We start from the raw sequence: 20,405 nt of genomic DNA, 5'->3' as shown, positions 1-20,405 counted from the left end.
TTGCAATCAAATTGCCCAGCTCAGCGAACAAGTCAACGACCACCATCTACGCTGCCCGAGCTACCAACATTTTCCTCTATAGAGTAGGCAAACTGATATATAATTTATTTTCTAGTTAATCCGCTTTCTGATCGAAACCGGAAGAAGTTAAATAATCTATGAAGTATTTTGTCTCAGAAATGGTTCACAACCGCTGTAATGCTACCAATGTACTTACCGTCGTCTCCAAAATATTCCGAAAGTTGGTATAAGCAGTAAATTTAAATTTCGATATTCCATCAGATTCAAATTCATAGTTTTATGAAAATGACTTAAGCAAAAGTTCAGCTGCACAACTTTCGGACCAATGTCCGCGTCAGTGATATACATAATGCTGGACATTGGGACATTTCATTGGGCTAGTGTTCAGGTTGGGTAGTGAATTAATGGAGAATGAGTGCGATCCGTCTAAGTGAGCAAGAACCAACTTCTATATCGCATGAACACTAAATTCATTTTCGTAGAGAAAGATACCAATATAAATCATCACTTCAGTCAGTGTGAAAGTTGTCGCCCTGGAAAAGGTACTCAATGCACACATGATTTCCGACGGCCACAAGGCTGTTATCCATAGAAAATGACATTGATATGTGTGGGATCAAATATGGTAGGCAGCGAAATGCGAACGATTCAGTTTAGGACCGCGCAAGTAGTGAGCAAGAAGTAAAAACAACCTGTAGGTGATAAACAAATGTCGTAATTAGAAAATGCAGGATAATGCTCATTCGAACAAAAGGATTTTTAAAGTTCCTGATAAAATATGTTGTTAGGCGGGAAGGGCTACAATTACTGTAATCCTCTCCACAAACTCCTCTGAACATCTGCGTTTTCTCTACTCATCTAAATAAAAAGATGAAAAAGTTACTCACCATAACCAGCTGCCCCGTGTCTTCATTACCTTCGGGGTCCGCCCATAACCGGTAAACAGTTGAGTGGGATTCTCTGAAGTTTCTTTGATGCAGTTGGCCTTCTTCCAAATACAAAACCGAAACGTCTCCAATAGCAACACAAATCTGAGGGTTTTCGGGCAGACCGAAATAGCCAGGGTTGCAGCTGCATTTTACCTGCCTTCCAACCACCTCGCACAACTGGTAGGGTCAAACAGAATGACAAATCAAATTGAGTTGCGTATTCAGTAAATTGCATTAAAGTTACAGAGACTGTATGGTTATTTCTCAATCACGTCTTTAAAGTTCTTTTAAAAAAGATCAAAGTTTGATTTGCACGCATTTGTTCAAGTGTAATGAGCGCGTAAACTATATTTCTTGGGTGATTTCTCAGCAGTAAATTGAAGAGGATGCTTATCTTCTGATAGTAACAAGAATCTTGTCACAAAATTCAGGCACTGGTGTGTCAGGTGACTTTCCTTTTTGTCCCGATAAGACCTTAAAACTCAACAGCTTCATAAGAAAGAAATAACATTAATGAACTAAAAATATGCTTTTCACTGTTTTTCTTGCATGCGTTGGTTGGATGTTTTACAACCAATCTGTTTGCTGATATAGAAAAAATGTGAACATTCAGTTCCTTCTCACCAGTAAATAATTTTACTGTCGCATCGTTGACCTAAAGAAGACGCGTGCTAAGCGACAGCTGGTTGTGTGATGTAAACCTCATTCATCAGTCTCACATGGGAAAAATGCGAACCTACAGATTACCTTGTTTAATAAAAGGGTGAATATATAAGTGCGACTCAACATGAGGTCTATATGTTTGCCTCTTGTCCACAATAAGTTTCTCTAGAGTTTCTCATTCAAGACTGTCTAAAATTGAAGCGATTAATTGAGACCAAAACTGTCCTGGAAACAAGCTAATGACACTAATATACCGCTTTTCCTCTACTCAGAATGGAACGAATATCTAGCTAACCGGCGTTGGTTTGCAATCCTGTAACTCAAAAACTACTTTTATACGTAAAGCTTCCACCAAGCCTATCTACGTTTCATGTGATGCCAGAAGCCAACCACATCATGCAGATATATGAGATATAACGGACCTTGGGGGGATTTATAGGAGTAAACACCCTACAGACTCACTGCCACGAAATCAGAAATTTTATTTGTGACAGGGAGGAAGATGGATACTTTACTGTCCACATAGTCAACAACCGATTCAGATTGATGAGTCGATGGAACACGGGATTTTTAAGGGGCCTATGGTTGAACAATTTGCTTTGAGAATAGCAACGTAATTCCACTTCAAGACGTTTACCAATCACTGCATTTTCAGCTTTATGTACACAGCTTAACTGACCGATTGCTGAGCTGCCGTGATTTCTACAGTAGGCAGAGTACTCTATTTGAAGAAACACTAATGCTACTTGTGAGCGTATGGCGTTGTGCAGTGCAATTTTGTGTGCCAAGCTAGCCCAGAAAAAACACCCAACTAGCGCATGTTGCTATTCGACCCGAAGTTTACGTGAATATGCATGCCCTGCCTGGCGTTTCCACTATCGGTAGGGTAATGTAAACCCAAATACACCTATCCATACAACAATTTAGTACAATCGACTCAAAACGCGGTGATTGCAGACTGTGAATTTCTCGAAGAGTAAGTAGTACGAGCACTAAATGGAGAGACTCTCCAGCGTCCTGATGCAAATTTTCAAAGTCGGGAATCGTGTACTTTGAAATTACGGACCATTATGCGGTTCAGTCAACCTTTTATTGCCAGATTATACTGCTATTTACTAAAATTTCAATTGAAGCTTGTCCATTGTGAGGCTCCAAACTAGGGGCTGAATGTCAATGTAAAAACGCTGCACGGACAGGTTATCAGCCAAGTTTGTTTTAGCTCTTTTTCAGCGAGGTACGCACTTTGCCAGTAGCAAACAATGTGGATGTACCCCCATGCAGTCGTTAGATGTTATCGCGAAATCCGAACATTACGCTCGATCGTGTCACGCATGTAAGTAGATGTACACGCCAATGATAAGTGCAGCTAGGTTGTGTGACGAAGAGTCCCAAGTTAATTGGTGTTAGAATGTTCCGCTGAAGTAAACGAATGACGAAGGTACTGTAACACTAGAAGGCACTCTTTCAAGTATAACATATTCGAGAAAGCTTTTCAGGAAATTGCTTCAATGGAATATCGGGTCAGCTGTTTCTAAAGCATCGTATGTTAACTCTAACGGAATTCGTTTCGATCCCAATTCTGAGTATCTTATGTGGTCATTCAGCAAGCAGTTCAAACTGTAACACGCAACTACGTAAACCCCAGTCGAATCAATTAAGTTTCATTTATCGTGTAGAAAAGCAACTAAACTGACTCCGAAAACCGGTTTGGTGATGTGCAATCACATAATCACGCCGAGCAGGGGAGCCCAAATCTCTTTCTCAATGCCAAACATTTCGAGATAATGTGCCAAATTAAACAACACAAAGTAAAAATCGGTTCAGATTTGTCGATCGTTTGACCTACCGCTTACTTACGGGAATTCCGAGTGATAGTGACGGTAGATGAAATTAGGTCATTTTCCGATACTTTCAGGCCATGTGTAGTAGCAGGTCCACGTCGTTTCGATCCCAAATCGTTATAGTAACTCAAATCCGTGTTTCTAATGCTGTCATTGTACCTGCAATGCTCGCGAAGGTTGACTGGACCGAACCGAGGTAAAATTGGACCAAGTATGATGACATTTCTCGAGAGTACGATGATAATTCACGCACCAAACTCCATCTCAAAAAACCAATTCCTCACAATTCTCGTCGATCAGCGCGTGCGTTGGGATTATGCATGACCAGCTTCTCGTATGTATTCCTAACACGCCTCTCCTGATTTTCGATGCCAAACTATTCCCATCTCTTGTGATTCACAGTAAATGTTTCTCGAACAATTTTTCGCACATCATAAGTATTACTTCACCCCATACAGTAACACGAACAATACAAAAACGATAGACTCCCTTTTTCACATTCATTTTTGCCGGCTGTTTTATCTTACACTCGTACAAGGAATCTATACCCTTTCGGAAAATGATTTATTGGGATGAAATTCGTGGTTACTCGGGTTTGGCGTGATAGTGTGTGCTCAAGCACCATAAGGTCAAGCAGGTAGATTCCCTTAACCAGGCAAGTGCGTCGCATTCTGCACTCACGTTCTATTTACAGGAAAGAAAGGCAGAGCTCAGCAAATGGACCCAATTTTCCGTCAGTGGAAATTACCTTGTTGTGTTTTTTGTGCCGGTAATCCACAATCAAGTCCGATTCCCTTAACCAGGCAAGTGCGTCGCATTCTGCACTCACGTTCTATTTACAGGAAAGAAAGGCAGAGCTCAGCAAATGGACCCAATTTTCCGTCAGTGGAAATTACCTTGTTGTGTTTTTTGTGCCGGTAATCCACAAATCTAGTCCTATACTAGAAGATTTTCGCGTCAGCCCAGCCGCCACAATCCATATGCCTGTTAGTAATTCAACCGTTCGATATGTGCAGTTTGCCCGTTCAACCCAGCTCGACATACAGGTGGTTTGTACGAATGTTGAGATCACATGTTAATAATCTGTAGCCTGATTGTCACCCGAATCGAGGTCGCTAAACTGCTGGGTCAATCGGCCTAATATAGTAATAACAGACACTTCTGATAAAATTCATAGATGGTGTGGACTGCATCTAGAGGAGGCAGGCTGCAACATTTCTGTGAAAAGCACGACAATGTCTGTGGTAAATTCTCCGTGGAATTACGACAGAGGAGTACAAGGTATGTTGGTATTCAACGAGTTAAACCGCTGGCACATCCATGTAAGAAAACTTCTATCAATAACGCGTTCAGTGTCAGCAAATGGTCAGATTGCTGCTAAGGAGAGTTTTCATGTTACTGACACTAGTTTGTGGTTAGAAGCACTCATAAAAACTAATGTGATTATGATAGGCTTTTCGCTAACTCCTCTAGAGGGCTGATAAGAGTGGCTGATTTTTTCAAAAGCTGGATGTTTTGCATGCGCTTTTTATAAATTCAAAAAATACTGAAATGTCTGTTAGGTCAACAGTGTTGTGCTGTTTAAGGCGACCATTTGTTTATTCAACGAGCTTAATTAGGCAAAGCACTGCCATTAATCTGTAATGTTCTGTTGAAGAGTCTTAGTAACCCAGCTGAATGCATGCAGCGTCTTGTCCGTCACCGTGTGGCTGATCGTGCGTAATAAGACGGTATTGTTTAACTACTTGATCTAAATAAGTAGGTAAATTGTGCTGGTATTGTTTGTTCACCGAGATGGCTTGCGGTCACCGATCACATTTAACCGCCATGCCTTACATGCTTGCGAAGACATGGTTTTCAATAGCTAGTTAGGATATGGAGGAAAATAGATTGAAAAACTCTTCTTGTGTATTGGTTAGAACGTAACTGCATATGGTGTGCGAGGTGGTGTGGTTTAATAATGTACAGGTGCACACGCTCACTTGGTCTCATTTAAGACAAGGAAAAATAAGCATTTATGCTAGAGGAACGTCTCCCATGTTTTACTTACATTTAATGTGGTTGTCTAGTGCAATTTTGACGATTCATACCAAATTCTACATCTTCTAAGCCTTGAAGATGATACACCTTTCGCCAAACGAAGTTAGACAAACTTTTGCGTTAGCAGAGCTCAGGTGAAACTTTTCATCTGGAGTTGAGGGAATTCCTTCACTTGGAAGTCTCGTACACTTAAGTCCAAAATATGTTACTGACATGGCATATCGAGTAGATCGCGATAGGCTGATTAGAATGTAGAACGTTAGGCGATAGTTTAGTCGTTGTGCTCAAGTGGCCAGTAAAGAACAAAATAAGACTGTTAACTTCCTTCGCTGAGTTGCTCGTAATTTACTTTTACCAAAATATCGCCCATCTAGAGGTGGAAACGATGTTAAGCATTACGAAGTGAAAAAACAGGCAAACCTACCTGGCTACAACCACCATTGTTAATTGCACAGGACGGTGTGGTACAACCAGTGCGAGGTCCTTCCATCTCATCATCTCCATTGGGACAGTCAATGATACCGTTGCACACTGCTGAACGAGGAATGCAAATTGGTGGTTTTTCCGGGCTGTCTTTTTGAGTCCGGCATGTAAACTGACCCCTTGCCTCACAGGGTTTATCTGATATAAAGGGGAAGCAAAGAAACATGAGCTCATTACTTAGAGCATCGCATAATTTCCTCCCCCTTATCAGATAATCCGCCTTGAGTTCATTAACCGTATTACTAGACAATCATCATAGAACTGTAAATGCAGCCGGTTTAATGAGCTGCTGCCCTTGGACCGCACGGTTTTACATCACATAATTTCAGAGGAAAACTGAATGGTTTAGTTCCAAGGTAGAATTGACAGTGGCATCCATACTAAGTTGGACGCTTCTATTTCTCGCCTGATTTACAGGCACTTCGTCAAAAGACACAGAGCGTATCTATTAGGGTAAAGTTGTCCCAGCTATTCACAGGTGTTTTTGCGTACTTAATTGTCAGTACCCTGGGCGGTGCCGGAAAACTGTGAAGTGATAGAAAGATTATTGGTCCTCAGAAAAATTCACTTATAACCACTATTTTGTCCATCCTCTGTTTACTTGGATCTTTATCCACTGTATAAATACGTTCTGCACAACTGTTAAGTGCTGGAGGAAATGTTCACTCTCTGCAGCGCGACAATAAACCAGAATGAAAACTGGTATGAGGACAAGTTTTTTGTCTTGTAACATCCTTTTCCTGACAAGAGCACAACACATTATATATCTGTAACCTTGTATACATGATTTTATCCCGCAGCTGGAGTAAGCCAGTGCTGGCAATTCATCAGTATAAAACTTTGTGTGACTAACAGTAGTATGATCGGTGCAAAAGTTTTAAAGCAGGCATGACAGAAACGTTCCCCCATTCTTCGAACACCCATTCGGACACACTGAGTATCAGTTCAGGATATATCAGCTCATGACAAGCACCCCAGATCGAAATTACTGACGAATCCACACTTGCATTCTGTCAAGAGAGAAATTGGTCATTCTCCGGCTATCTGACATATTCGCCTTAAATCACAGTAGCACTTTTGCTTGGCCAGATGTGGGCATTGTGAATGTATTTCTCCATCCCGTGCACATACTCTCAAAGGGCATGCGGCCACGCGAGTTTTACCAGTTACTTTCCTTGGTACTCAGTAGGAACAGACAGTGTCGTCAGCTATTTACAGCGTCTGCTTCAGTATCTGGAGCACGAGTTGTTCACTTGACTATGCTTCAAAGCACTTTTCATAATTGGAGTATATATCAGGCAAGAGAAAGACCACATTTGAATGGATTGCTTGACATTCTACAAAAGACATTACTGCACAGGTTCAGTTTTGAAATACGGAGTAATTTTTTTTAAATTACACTTGCATGGGTTATGCTTTCCAATCTTAAAAAAGCTACAGTTCATCCTTAAATGCGGAACAATTTAGAATCTTTCTCCAACGCTAAATTTTCACTATAATTAAAATTATTCTAACGCTAAACAATAGGTTGTTTTGTGCTTTCAATACGCTGCAGCCAACGTCACTTTAATGTCCGAACCACTCCGTGGACCCCAACAATTCATTTTTGCAGTTACTAACTGCGGAATACTCTCAAATTGTCACCTAAGAACTGCATATAAGAGTAACCTAGTTTACACATTCTCCGGTTTGAGACGAGGGAGTAATAAGCGTAAACTTTCATAAACGGAATGATTACGCTGATTAAAACATGTACAATGCTGCGTGGACATCGATATCTTCGTCGCAAATTCAGTTCGAAATTTTCGGATTAAATATTTTTCTGTGAAAATATGCTGATCACTCGCTTCGGTGGCCCCTCTGCACTCCCTTCCATTAGGTCATGTATCATGATGCTTGCGAAGTGTGCTGTCATCCTATGAGTTTCGTTTGATTAGTCATCATTAATCGCGGAAAGTATGGTAACTGTAACCGTATGCTTAAGACAAGTGTTGTCGGCTTAAACGCCTAATCGCACGAGCAATTTCGTCGTCATCGAGACTAAACTTGTAGACGTGGGTGGAACGGTACTTCCCCCAAAATAAAGCAACAACTGGTTAAACAAAAAAATCACACTTCAAGTCAAATTCACAGGTTAAACAAACTGATCGACGATTACATATCACCCAGCTTGCGAACCAGATCACCAACCGTTTGAAACTCGATAAGATGAAAATGCATGTGACACTCGATAGAAACTTCACAATGATTTTGCCGTCTGTTGTTGATATAGATGGTGATGGAAATACACTTGGTAACATTGGCACACTGTCCTGCAATACTAGCAGAAACTTGTCCACTCCACTGTACTTGATCGAAAGTTTACAGCAGTCTGCTCACTAATTCAACAAAATTGGACTGAGCAAAGCACAATAACTCAGTACCCTCTAGTTCGACGAAACGACTTTGTACATTTATTTTTCTGGTCGTTCTTTTCCGAGAATGACTGGGTAACACACAAAACAATTAGTTCCGTAACTCGAGTGATTCTGGGCACAGTGAAAAGTTCCAGCTCAACCTGACAATGGATAGTGAGGATCGCCACACATCATCTGCTTCTGTTGATCAGTGTAAAAGGTTGAGTGGATGATTCGCAGTCGTCTTTTCTAATAGAGAGTACTGCTTTCGAGAAATTTTATGGGAAGTATAGCTGCTCATTCAGTAGGTGCTCAAGCGAGAAAATTTCTTAGAAGATTCAGAATGAACACTAGTTACCCTTACAATCAACCTAAGTACGTGGATCTCTAGAACTACCAAACCAGAATACAAAAACCAACAGCAATATCATCCAATAAGACTAGGTAGCAAACCAATGAAGGAGCCTGGTCACAGTACGAAATGGCTACAACAACTAGTGCGTTATCCGGATAATGAGTCCTTATGGTCCTTATGATTTCAATGAACGGGAAATGTGTACCAAATGCCTTCTTCATAGTGATTTCAACTTTGTATGATGTGTGGGCCATCTCATACATAAGTTCCACGTTATAACAACTGAAAACTTATCAATTTATTAAACTTGCAACAGAAAAAACCTAGCAAGACTGACCAGAAGTCTCTACTTGTGAGTAATTTCGGATATGGCATCCTTACGAGTAACCAATTTTAGTGCATAATAAGTCACCGTGATGATGGGTGGGTAATTCTGCCCGAAGAAAATAACTACAGCCTTATGTGCTCAACTATTAGAAGTTTGGGTACAAATTGCCTCTGTCTCAAACAACAGAAAGCCAGCAATCACTGCCGAAGAACTTCAGTTTCGTGTTCCTGAATATCGGCTCGAATGGAAGATGAGGCGGCCTTGGCGTAGCACTTCGGCTGATGGATATAACAAAAAATAGTATTAAGGAGGTTGTAGTGAGATTTCTTAGTTTGACTCCAATGAAAGCACCGCAAAATCCCGCATGTCTTAATCTGAAACAATTGTGTGACAACGTGTAATATTCACGTTTGGTTTGTCACTTTCATTGCTAGACCAGAAAAGTCAGTTTTAACCGCTGTAAATCAAACAAGAGTCAACGTATATTTTGATGTTCCAGACTATTTTGTAGCCTTAGAAAATTCGGTAATTGTTTCGTCCAAGTGATATTTCCAAAATACTACCGCACAAAAGCAGTGGTGGCCACATTATCAGCTTTTGCGCGACTGTTAACCAGTAAAACAAGGCCATTCATCATTATCATGATCATCATCATCATCACCAGTACCATCGATGCCGTGATATCAGTGCTCAACACCGATGCTTCAATGCTGTACAATCATGATTTATTTGGAAACCTTTTTGCGAAGAAAAGGATAAAGGTGGACTGAGGAGGGACTAGATTACCACAACCATTCCGAGATGCCTACACCTCCAGACACTCATTCAGGCGATCTGGATAGAAACCGCAAATAAGACATACCTCCCATGTGGATATGTATAGGAAAAATGATAGCTTCTTAGGTGTTTGTTGATTTGTTCGCCAAACTCGGCAATGGGCTTGCAAACGTTTTGTTACCAATACAGGAGGTATTATCAGTACGCGGTTGGGAGGGTACAAACTAAATGCCAAGCTCGGAAACAGATCGACAGCCACCAGATTAGCCACCAATAAAAGTACTCAAACTCTTCATATTCCAGTACGTGTACAGTGAAGAAAATCCGTTCCGTAATTTTATTTTGTGAGTTTCCTTCCTGGACAATCCCTAGGTACATAATGATTCAGAAGGTAACTAGGTATTTTTATTGATATTCAGCCAAAGTATGTGTCTAAAGTTGTCAGAGCGTTATCGGTGTTGTACAACACTTGGTGTAGCAGGTATTTGGCGAAACAGATAGAATACTTGAAACGCTAGAACAGATGGCTTGCTTGTAAACAGCCCCTGCTGGTTTGGTCACATGACTTCCATTCTCAGCTGAAAAGTGGACATCTGAGGGTTTGATAACTGACACTCCCTTACTACGTTGCTTTAAAACGAATGAGTTCACCAAAATCTTTGTTTAATCTGGCTTTATTCTTGATCACGCCTATCCGCTCGAAACCAATGAAAAACCTGTCGAGTTAGGTGCATTGTTCGACAGAGAATATCGATAATAGACTGTCTCTTACCGTATAATCTGATGATTCATCATGTCAGTGCAAACGTCACGATAGGAATGGACGGTACCAACCTTTCTGGCTTGATTTTCTCAGTCAACATTTGTCACGCGTTTCCTTGGGTACATGTGTACGCGTTTGCACCCAAAAAGATAAGGTTTGTATAATTCATACGTTTAGTCTAACGACACGCACTGCTGTTATTTCAGTTTTGCTTTCGCCGCGTGTTCTCATGAACATTTCTCTACTATACAATTGTTTGGTTATCCTAGTGTGTCCATGAGCTCTCGAAAAACATATTCGACTACTTATGCCGTCGATTTGAGTGTCCTTTGTCTGTCCAAGTGAATTTGTAGGACACAGCCACAGTCCTCTAAATCAAACATCAGTCATACCACTAGGAATGTGTTTTTGTCTGAATTCATGAGTGAGAACAACTGTACCAACAATGATCCGTTACAGTAATATGTTTACTCTCATGGATGACCGTGCAGCTGAGTCGCACGCACAGTGCTTGTATAGTCTACGTAAAAACCAAATCCACGAACAGCTCATTTGCTGTCCTGATACACTCATTCTATGCCACAAGGAAAGTACTAAACTTGGATTTGCTATTATTAGTACCCATCAGTCGCGTACCCCTTCAGTCGGCCATCTCGTGCACAGAAAAAAGGACCGTCAATCCACGCGTTAGACAGGTGTTACTCGAATAAGGATATGCCCGCATTAGAAAAACTCTGCTGGACTCTTAAACACACTAATCAGTTGTTCGCTTCGTTAGATAAAAAACACTACAGAGCAGTAGTCTGAGTGTAAGTTGCTGGTAACTGAAGGGCAATGATCGCTGGAGAAGTTACTGGTATTTCAGTGTGACGTAGAGTAATCTGTGTAATCTTTCCAGGATGAGAGGATACAAACTTTGATAAAACTCCCAAGCAAATACATTTGAGACTCAAGGAAATGCAACTGTTTACTCGTCAGTCGAGTCACCAGTCGCCACAAAGTCGAGTGAAGTTTTTTTTTGAAGAAAAAAAACGCCAATTAACCTGAATATTCGTGAATATTTACCCATTTTATAAGGTATTGAGATACTATTCGGAAAGCTCCGAATCCCCTCATGTTCCCCGCCACGCTGTGCCTTTTAACTTTCCAGAATAGGCGGGTTTGTATATTTGAAATGAAACTACACTAATAACTATACTCTGGTTTTTTAGTGGATGAAGGTGAACATAGTGCCTAAATAAATGCTCAGTTCGTACACATGTACTCAACGCATACACATATATTTAAGGCATAAACTCCGATAGATTGGTTTGCTTTAGAATCACCCAAATTTGATTTAGATACATGAAGTGCAACCTGTGCACACTGCGCAATCCCTAGCTTAGTCGCTAGTCCTTAGTTCTGTAGGGGACTCAGCATTTTGTTGAGCTCACAGTTCTTTGGGGTTTTTGTTGGCCTAAAAATCATTAACTTTCTATCCACTGGGAGCTTCTAGGCCTTTCTCTATGCTCTTCGCCGTAAGTACGCTCTTCTCCCTAAAGAAATCAGCCATCATTTGTACTGCATGCAAATTGAGTGATTACGTGACTGATCACGTGATTGTTTCGGAGCAGAAGTATTCAGCCAGAGGGAAAATCCATTCATGAAGAGAAGTAATCATTACGTATCCCTAATTAGATCAGTCGTACGACCACAGGAAACAGCAGGAAAGTGCATAGCCCAAGGAGTGACAGAGTAGCCTAGTCCAGTAAACCAAACGGTTAATCTGGAGAACAGAACAGTGAACGAGAACAGCTCAACCTGGAAAGTGCCCATAGGTATTATTATAAATTCACCTTTTGCTAAAACCGCTGGGTAGAAATCATTATGGACGACAAAGTTTGCGAGAACAAGAGAATAACAAGTTTCACGGTCATTCTGTCAGGGAAAATCGGACAGAAAATCTAATCTAAAATGTGACAACTTTTCTGAATGCTTACTGTAGAACAGGATAAAAGTAATATGCATAGCAAAGTTCACTGGGTGGTGTGGCACGGGTCGTGGTACCTGTTTTCTGAAATTTCGCCTTTTTGTAGCCGACTATCTGGGTGTGTGATTCAGGCAGTACTCTAAGCTAGCAATCTGCGGATGCATCGGTCGGACAGTCTGCCCTGTGTTTTGCTCAAAGTATAACTTAACAGACTAGTCACATTGCAGGCAATTACACTTACTCATCCTATCTACACGCAATTAATAAGTGGCTGCCAAGTATTCAAAGTATTGAATAGGAAAATATCCTAGTTTGTTAGTCCTTCCAAAAACAATAATTCAAGGCTGGTGGATAACCTGAGATAAAAAAACTCATCAAACTGTACAGTCATTGTAAAGTACATCTTCGACGCTCAAAGGTATGTCCAGGCTCGCGCACAAGAGGGAATCTGTTAAACATTAAACGGATGAATATATATTTTTCCAATCGAGTACCGCACTGATGTTTTCATGTGTGAAAACTGCAAGCTCTGCAAAGGACAGAAGTCGAGGCTGCTCAAGTAGCAGTGCACAGGGATGCGGGGCACAGCTGGTTTTCAAATGAAACCTCACAGGCTTCCATAGTTCGTGACGAATAAGGAAAAATACACTTGAAGTCTCGTCACTAGGTCCTACAGTTTTCTGAATCCCAGCGCTGTACCTAAATTCTTCTTGATTCTCAAGAAACACCGGGTCAGTCCCAAGCAAGAAGCCTGGAATTCAGGCCGATTGTTCTAGCCATGACAGACGAAATATTTAGAGTTTTCAATATACCGCAGGCTTGTGATCATTGTCTAGCTTGTCGTAATGACGTACTTCGTAGTACATCCTGTGTGTATACACGGTGTGTTTGCACGCAGTGCTGAACAATATCTCGAGGTATTACGCGAAGTTCGGTAATCAGTGACCAAAACTGAAATCAATGTCCTTGAAAACTCATACAATAGCACATGGTAGTGATTACGGTGTAGGACGTCCATACCATGTCACGTGTTCAAACTGTACTCATCGACCAGTTGGCTGGGTTCGTCTACCAACTAGTAACTCGAGTGCTGTATCTCTTAGATACGCGAAGAACTCGTGAGGATTGTTGACTGTCTGAAAAACTCGCCTGAGTGTAGGCGTCCCAAAGTGCTAACCGTTTTGTAGATCCCACCAGATACTTGACAAAATTTCCGAAGTCGACCTCAGGATTTTAGCTAAGCACATTGACACAGCTTCAATACATGCACTAAACTGTACCAAAGAAGGAAAATAAACTTCATGAACTTGCTTAAAAATCGGTGGATCACAGATACATTCCTAGCAAGTCACTTACGGGGTTCAACTAGGTGTACTAGAGTACAGAACTCTAGGCTTCCGAGCAAATGTGAAGTAGATGACATCTGTTTGGTGTAACTTCGAATGCCATTTCCCAGAATTCTATCTTACAGTCCAATTAGAGTTGGAGGAGGATGATAAACCGAAAACCACGAAAACAAACGCTAGACAGAAATCTCAAGTTACTTTTTTTCTTTTTTTGATACCAGAGGATCGGAAAAGTAACATGATACTCGAGAAGTATTCGAAAACCCAAACTTGTTCGAAGGCCACTCTCCAAGGCTATCCGCTAGTTAAATCTACCACCCCGGTTCAATGAAAAGAACAGTGTCTTCATCAACAGCATGACCGTCGACAGCATTAATAACGGATGCAAATCATGTACCAACTGTTCGGGGATTCCAGTTGCCATTGCATCCTAATGAGTTAACAGATGTCGCCTAAAAAGAAAATAGCGAATCCGGGAAACTCAGTCGTACGAGGCTTCTCGTCCTTATCGAAATTCCTCACGTAACTAATCGACCAACGCGTATCTGTTGAGCTTCTACAAACTGGAATGTTCCGAGTCACTACACTCCTTTAGGCCCCCGGACATTTGTTTAAATTATGAGCACATTGCTTATTAGTTCTCCAGTTATCAGTGAGGATCAGTGAATATTCAAGCGAAGCTAACAGTCAGATTGCTCAGTCAAACATAGCTCCAATCTTCGAGGTGTACCGAACATTTGGAAATTAAAAAATGGAGTGATCTAAACAATCTTCTCTTTGGCTGATCACTTGGCAACGCGTGTCAATCCATCACCCATCCAGTGACTTGTAGCTCTTCCTTATTCCTCTTTGTATGTAACATATCATCCTTAACTGCCTCGCCCAACGTCCAATAAATAGGTAAACTTCAGCATGTATAATTTCCGACCGAAATATATTAGCAGAGCATGAATAGTGATTTGAATTTCTAAAACTCAGGAAGCACGCCTCCATCAGCTTCATTCACAAAACTGGTGATGGTACGCATCGTAAGGAGAAGCAGATCCGTCGTCGTTTGAACCCACTTAGTCATACAAGACAAACACATGGCTGACAGTTAAATATGACCCCCCGCAGCGTTCTCTAGTTCCAGTAGACAGTGACGTCAAAACAAGGTTGAATTAACCCTGGCGTGGCGTGATAACGACGTGTTCTTTTCAAGGTCATTTACGTGTGAACTCAATGAGTGGATTTTTGGCGACATCGTAAGATCTGTGAAAAAATCGGAGACGCAGAGCCCAGAAACATGGGCTGTCGACCTGGCTGGTGTAGCCGAACTTCGGATACCGATGGGAACATGTGAGAAGATTCGAGAAATACACTCAGTTGCAAATCAATTTGGTTTTTACGAGAGACTCAACTGAATCTCTCGTTTATGATATTCTACAACTGAATGCGCTGCACACAGGCCGCCTTATGTTTCAGTCAGCACGATATTCGAGGGATCGCATTATATTTTCATAAAGGAAGGTACTCACCAGGTCGAAGAGTTTTCAGCAACCTTGTGAGTAGTTTCCTTTATGAAAATGTGAGAAACTTATTTGTCGAACGATTGCTTGTTTTGACAGTCAAAAAGGCTCAAATAAGTAGAAAATTCCAGTTTTTGACACTAAGTGTAACGGAAAAGGTATTCGGAAGACATCACACAACAGAATGCTGTACCAACTATTAACTCCTACAAATGGTACCTACTACGGATTATCCTGGTCAACTGAATTAACCGAAAGTAACTATACCTAACGAGAAGACCGATTGTCTCCAAACCCTTGCCAAACTTTCGTTCGTTGCCCGAAACTTAGACCTGAACTTCAAATTTTTGACGTTAGCTGCAAATTCACTTCACTCCCATAGAGTCGGACCCCAACGGAAACAAAATAACCATCGTACGAGTAGCTGTCAGTTTTATGTCATCTTGTTTTTAATTTATTACACACACAGAACAAAACGACGATCATCCACCCCTTTCAAAATACACGTTCGTATCACTCTCAGTTGAACAGTCCTTTCCTGTCCTGGCGCAATTATCACAAGAAAGAGAGGAAGCACTGTACTGGGGTTTCGCTCCTATTTGAAAGGATTAGCAATGCATATCATTGTCCACGTCGAAGGTTCAACTCCAGACATGGGATATATGAGGCGAGCGGGTTATGTCTACTCGACCAGACGGAGTTCGGATTCTGGCATAGCCAAGGATGCGCACTGTTGATGAGCACCTCGTTGGTGTGGAAACACCAGAGTGATTGTGCCAGGGCAGGAGAACTGCTCATTCGAGAGAGATGTAAACATGAATTCCGCAAATCACGCAATCACGCACAACTTATCCAAAATAATGTAAGCCACGACAATTTTCCTCAACATCTGGTTGAAGGTGAGTCATACACCTTCAACCCCTGCAACAAATCGAAGTGACTTTGCCGAAGCATCCCCTGAACTTTTTGTCCTTTTTAGGAAAACAAAGTTATGGTGTAAAGAATGGGATCGTATATATCACCAATATCTCCCCGGTATGACGCCTCATGAACTCGGAGTTGTTCAGTGGTTGGGACGTGAACGTGCTGACGAGAGGTCCATGGTCCGAAGCCCTGCTCCTGTGTATGTTTGGGCAAACTGGCAGTATCCTAGCACTTGTGCATCCTTCGGGTGGCATGGCAGCTAGACATCGAAAGGCTGTTACAGCTGAATGATCATTATCGTTTATTTTTTATCATACAAACAAATGCACCAGAAAGCAAAGTAAGGAGTGGTAATGTTTCCAGAGGAAAACCGTTCATGCAGGAAAATGTTCCTAGCTGAAACAAAAGGAGATTATTTATAAAAGGCTGTCAAGGATCCAGTGTGAGTTTCCTGGAAGTTACTGGAATGAAGGGCTGTGAAGTTAGCGCAAAAGTTAGTTAGCTCAGAACTTGCGGGCCGCTATAGCTGGTTCAGAAAGTCCAAGAAACGACAGACGATTTGGTGTGAAATACTAAAAGAAACACTTGTAGATATCATACTTGAGGTTGTGGCTAAATGATCTCCAAGAAACTGGGCCATTCCCAGGCATTACTTAACCGAAATAAAGGATCAACTCCCTAAGCAGCATGCGCACATAACCTCAGTTTGTTCAAATTACCGATGAGATGATATTTACAACGCATTAGTTTTCCGTTTTTATCTATAAACGTTCTTGTGCTACAACTCGCCAAATGTTTTGAATTGGAGAAAGCCCGGGAAAAGTTTATTTTAATGCTCTGGCGCAGCGGCTTCGAAATGTTTTGGGAAAAAGCTAATCATTGTCAATTCTCCAGCCTAATGAAAGATGCCCAAAATATATCCACTTGATGGTGGGAACCGTTATCAAACAAGTTTTCTGAGGCCTTGACTTGATTCAGAAGTGAATCTCCATATAATCTGAAAGTGTGAGTAGCAGTGTGGGTGCTCCTCAATTACATCGCCTCCGAAGAGGAAGCAGTCTACTATACTGCCGGGTATATTCGTTTATCAGTTATTTTACGGAGATCCAGAAATTCATGCCAAACGCAAAAAGGTGAATATGGAATAATCTGGACCAACCTTTTGATCCTAACATATGATTAAATTTTGGAATCTGGTTAGTAGCCTCAGTCAATCTTTGAAGTCACCACTGTCATCAGCTACGAACCACGTCAGAAGGAAAGATGGCAAATTGGAGGCGACCATTCGAAGTAGTCCAGTGTAGATAAGAGTGTAACTGCAGTGATGACGATCACATGTTGAACAAGAACTTGTCTTAATAGTTGTGTAAAAAGACAGTAGTTGAACACTGAGGGTACTAACTCTGGAGCATGGACCTCAATGGACATACAACCAACAACTCTAACTACCAATATCGTTTAAATCGAAGACCACATTAGCTGCAAATGCAATTCAACTAGAGTTTCAAATCTGAGGAATTGTTAATTGGGTTACCCGAGTTTAGTTTACGAAGCGGCTCCGTTCTGTCTCGTTTCGTGAGATAACATATAATTTCATTTAAGGGTTCGTCAACCCCAGATGGCAGTGTACCAACGCTAAGTCAATAAACTGAAGTGAATGGAGTAACAGAAATTACGACCCCCTTTACGTAACTAGAGCCGGAACTGTTCATTATCTGACACACGAGACTGAATGAAGATCCCTATGGTTCTATAACCCAGAAGTAAAAGATGTTAGAAAATGTAAGGTTATCTGGTAGATCTTGAACTGAAAAAAAACTAGGTACAATAATATCAGCATGGAACGGACCCTAATCTCCCACATCTAACTTACCGGAGAGTCACTCTAACCCCTGAGCTACCGAAGATGCTCGCTTCCAATCTAGCTCACGCACCTGAAATTCGCGGCTGATTACCACGTCCCTATATATCATTTATTTATTTAATGAATTAAGGGCTCACATCTGCCAGTACCATTCATAAGCCTCTTGTGTGACCTTCAAAGTGGGCTGGACGTTGAGGTTGTCATTGGCCTTTTCATAGTTTTCTTGGTAGCTCAGTAGGTAGGCAGCCGTCCGGTCAGCTGAAGGTCGGCAGTTCGAGTTCGTCCTCAGGCGTACCCTGTTTGTCTGTGCTACGTTTCTTCGGAATACCCGTTGCAATGCAAGGATGCTAGCAAACATAGGATGCAATTTTACTCCCTTCGAACCCCACCAAGAGTTTCTAAGACGCACTGATTTCTAAAAATCACCTGATCGAGCTCCACTTGTGACCTTAATAACGGCTAATTTCACAACCACATATTTCTCTGGCGTTATTCGGTGGACTGTTTTTCACGAAAGAAAGGGGGTGGTCTCGGCTATGATAACAAGTGGATGAATCGAAAATTATGCCCAACTCAGAGTGGTGTAAGCGGAGAGGTGGCGAACCCTTGACTTGGCAGAGGATTACGAAGGAGATTACGAAACACTTGGGTGCTGTCGGTGCTGCTCGCCTTCCAGGATGGAGACCGCGTGGTCCTTACTGTGCCTAGGTGGAGACACTGCAAGATATGGCTGTCAACCTATATCAGTGGCGATCTTGCTGTCAGTTTCTATTCAGATTGCCTGAATGAGTGTATGGAGGTGTAGGCACTTCAGAATGTAGTAAGCTAGCACTAAGTCCTTTCCCCGCCCACCTTCATTCTTTTCTTCACCATAAGGCTTTCAAATAAACCATGGTTGTCCGGCAATAAAGCATGGGTTTTGAACACTGGTGTTATGCTGCCAATAATGATGGTGATGACTCAGCAAACTAAAGGAGAAACGGTGCTCCTTTCGAGGAGTGAGCTTCATATGACGATAAGAAACAACGGAATCTCTGTAAAAATATATCTTCGTGCTCCCAACGAAACAGCAGGATAAGCTTGCAAGAAATGGCCCAGACATTCCAAACCAATCTTTAACCGGAACTATGGTTTGATAGTCAGTGCTATTCAGTACGTGCAAATATTCACACCCAAATCGTTTCGATGTATTAGGTTTGTGTAAAGTAGTTAAAAAGTTTAGAAAGCTCTAAAATGTCCTAGTAGCGAAGTAAACGGCTCTTAATAAATCGATCCTTTTAAACTGATTGGCGGTTAAGGAGACTAGCAGAAGGAGAAAACGAAAGGTCTGTTGAGTGGTAAACCCTAAGAGGTATTACTGTAGCAACAATTATGTTCGAGAATGATCAGAACGATAGCACGTGATGTGGCTGACGTACAATCGCTCTGTAACTTACTTTGCATCGTCCACCGATCACTCATGGCTCAATAGCATAAGACTAAACTAACAAAAAGAAGCTTCCGGATTCAAAGTTGCATTAAAATTCGCCAGATAATGATTATCAGTCTAGAGTGACTGCACTGGTAGGACCGTATTTCACTTTAAACCCCAAAATCCTTTCCGCACCTAGATCTTATTCAGTTCAACTCATATATGTCAGCAGTCTTTGTTTTGTGGCCGATCATTCCCCCTAAACTTTGCTTTGAGGATGACTGTTAGGAATGTTCTGAAATCCGTTAATTCTCAGCACTTCTGATTTTTATTGGTAGGACGCCGGCGCTTTTCCAAAGTTACCTATTATTTCATGTTCCGCAAGTGTGATTCGTTCGAAATCTGCTATTGAGAATTGTTTTATGTCTACCCTCCGAGGTAAGTGTGTCATTCCTAGGACAAAACTGAATTTTCGGAGGAGAGCCGTGGTGTTTATTGCTGGCCGCTGTATTGATCACTACATATGCCTAGGCATTTAATAAATTTACTTTGACAGTCACTGTGTTAGAAACCGAATAGAACAACAACCGCAGCAATAACTTACGAGTTCCTGTTATCGATTTCAAACTGAATTCCCCACGCGGCAAGGTCCTCTTGACACTGCCAGATGGTGTATAATCCAGTAAGGGTGAATTCTCTAAGTTACAGTCATTTGGAACAAATATTTTAGCTTTCCTAACGAATTGAATATCTGAAACTCTGGTCTTTATGGTATTACCTTAAAAGT

At 41.4% G+C, this 20,405-nt stretch overlaps 2 protein-coding genes across 2 annotated transcripts in view; one reads left to right on the top strand and one right to left on the bottom strand.

Annotated features, from left to right (window-relative positions):
• The window catches only part of T265_06145 (hypothetical protein), a gene marked incomplete at both ends in the record, with an annotated part of 43,653 nt that overhangs the window by 10,269 nt on the left and 12,979 nt on the right, over nt 1-20,405 (top strand). The window contains one exon of the mRNA XM_009171338.1: nt 2,844-2,946. Coding sequence (XP_009169602.1) covers nt 2,844-2,946 — 103 coding nt within the window. The remainder of the gene's footprint in view (nt 1-2,843; nt 2,947-20,405) is intronic.
• Nucleotides 1-20,405, bottom strand: part of T265_13959 (hypothetical protein) — a gene marked incomplete at both ends in the record, with an annotated part of 41,453 nt that overhangs the window by 15,026 nt on the left and 6,022 nt on the right. Inside the window, 2 exons of the mRNA XM_009171360.1 lie at nt 909-1,127; nt 5,919-6,115. Coding sequence (XP_009169624.1) covers nt 909-1,127; nt 5,919-6,115 — 416 coding nt within the window. The remainder of the gene's footprint in view (nt 1-908; nt 1,128-5,918; nt 6,116-20,405) is intronic.

Source organism: Opisthorchis viverrini (assembly GCF_000715545.1).
Source record: "Opisthorchis viverrini unplaced genomic scaffold opera_v5_122, whole genome shotgun sequence".
Taxonomy (NCBI): Eukaryota; Metazoa; Platyhelminthes; class Trematoda; order Opisthorchiida; family Opisthorchiidae; genus Opisthorchis; species Opisthorchis viverrini.
Note: the sequence above shows the minus strand (reverse complement) of the source record. Positions and strands in the feature narration are given on the sequence as shown.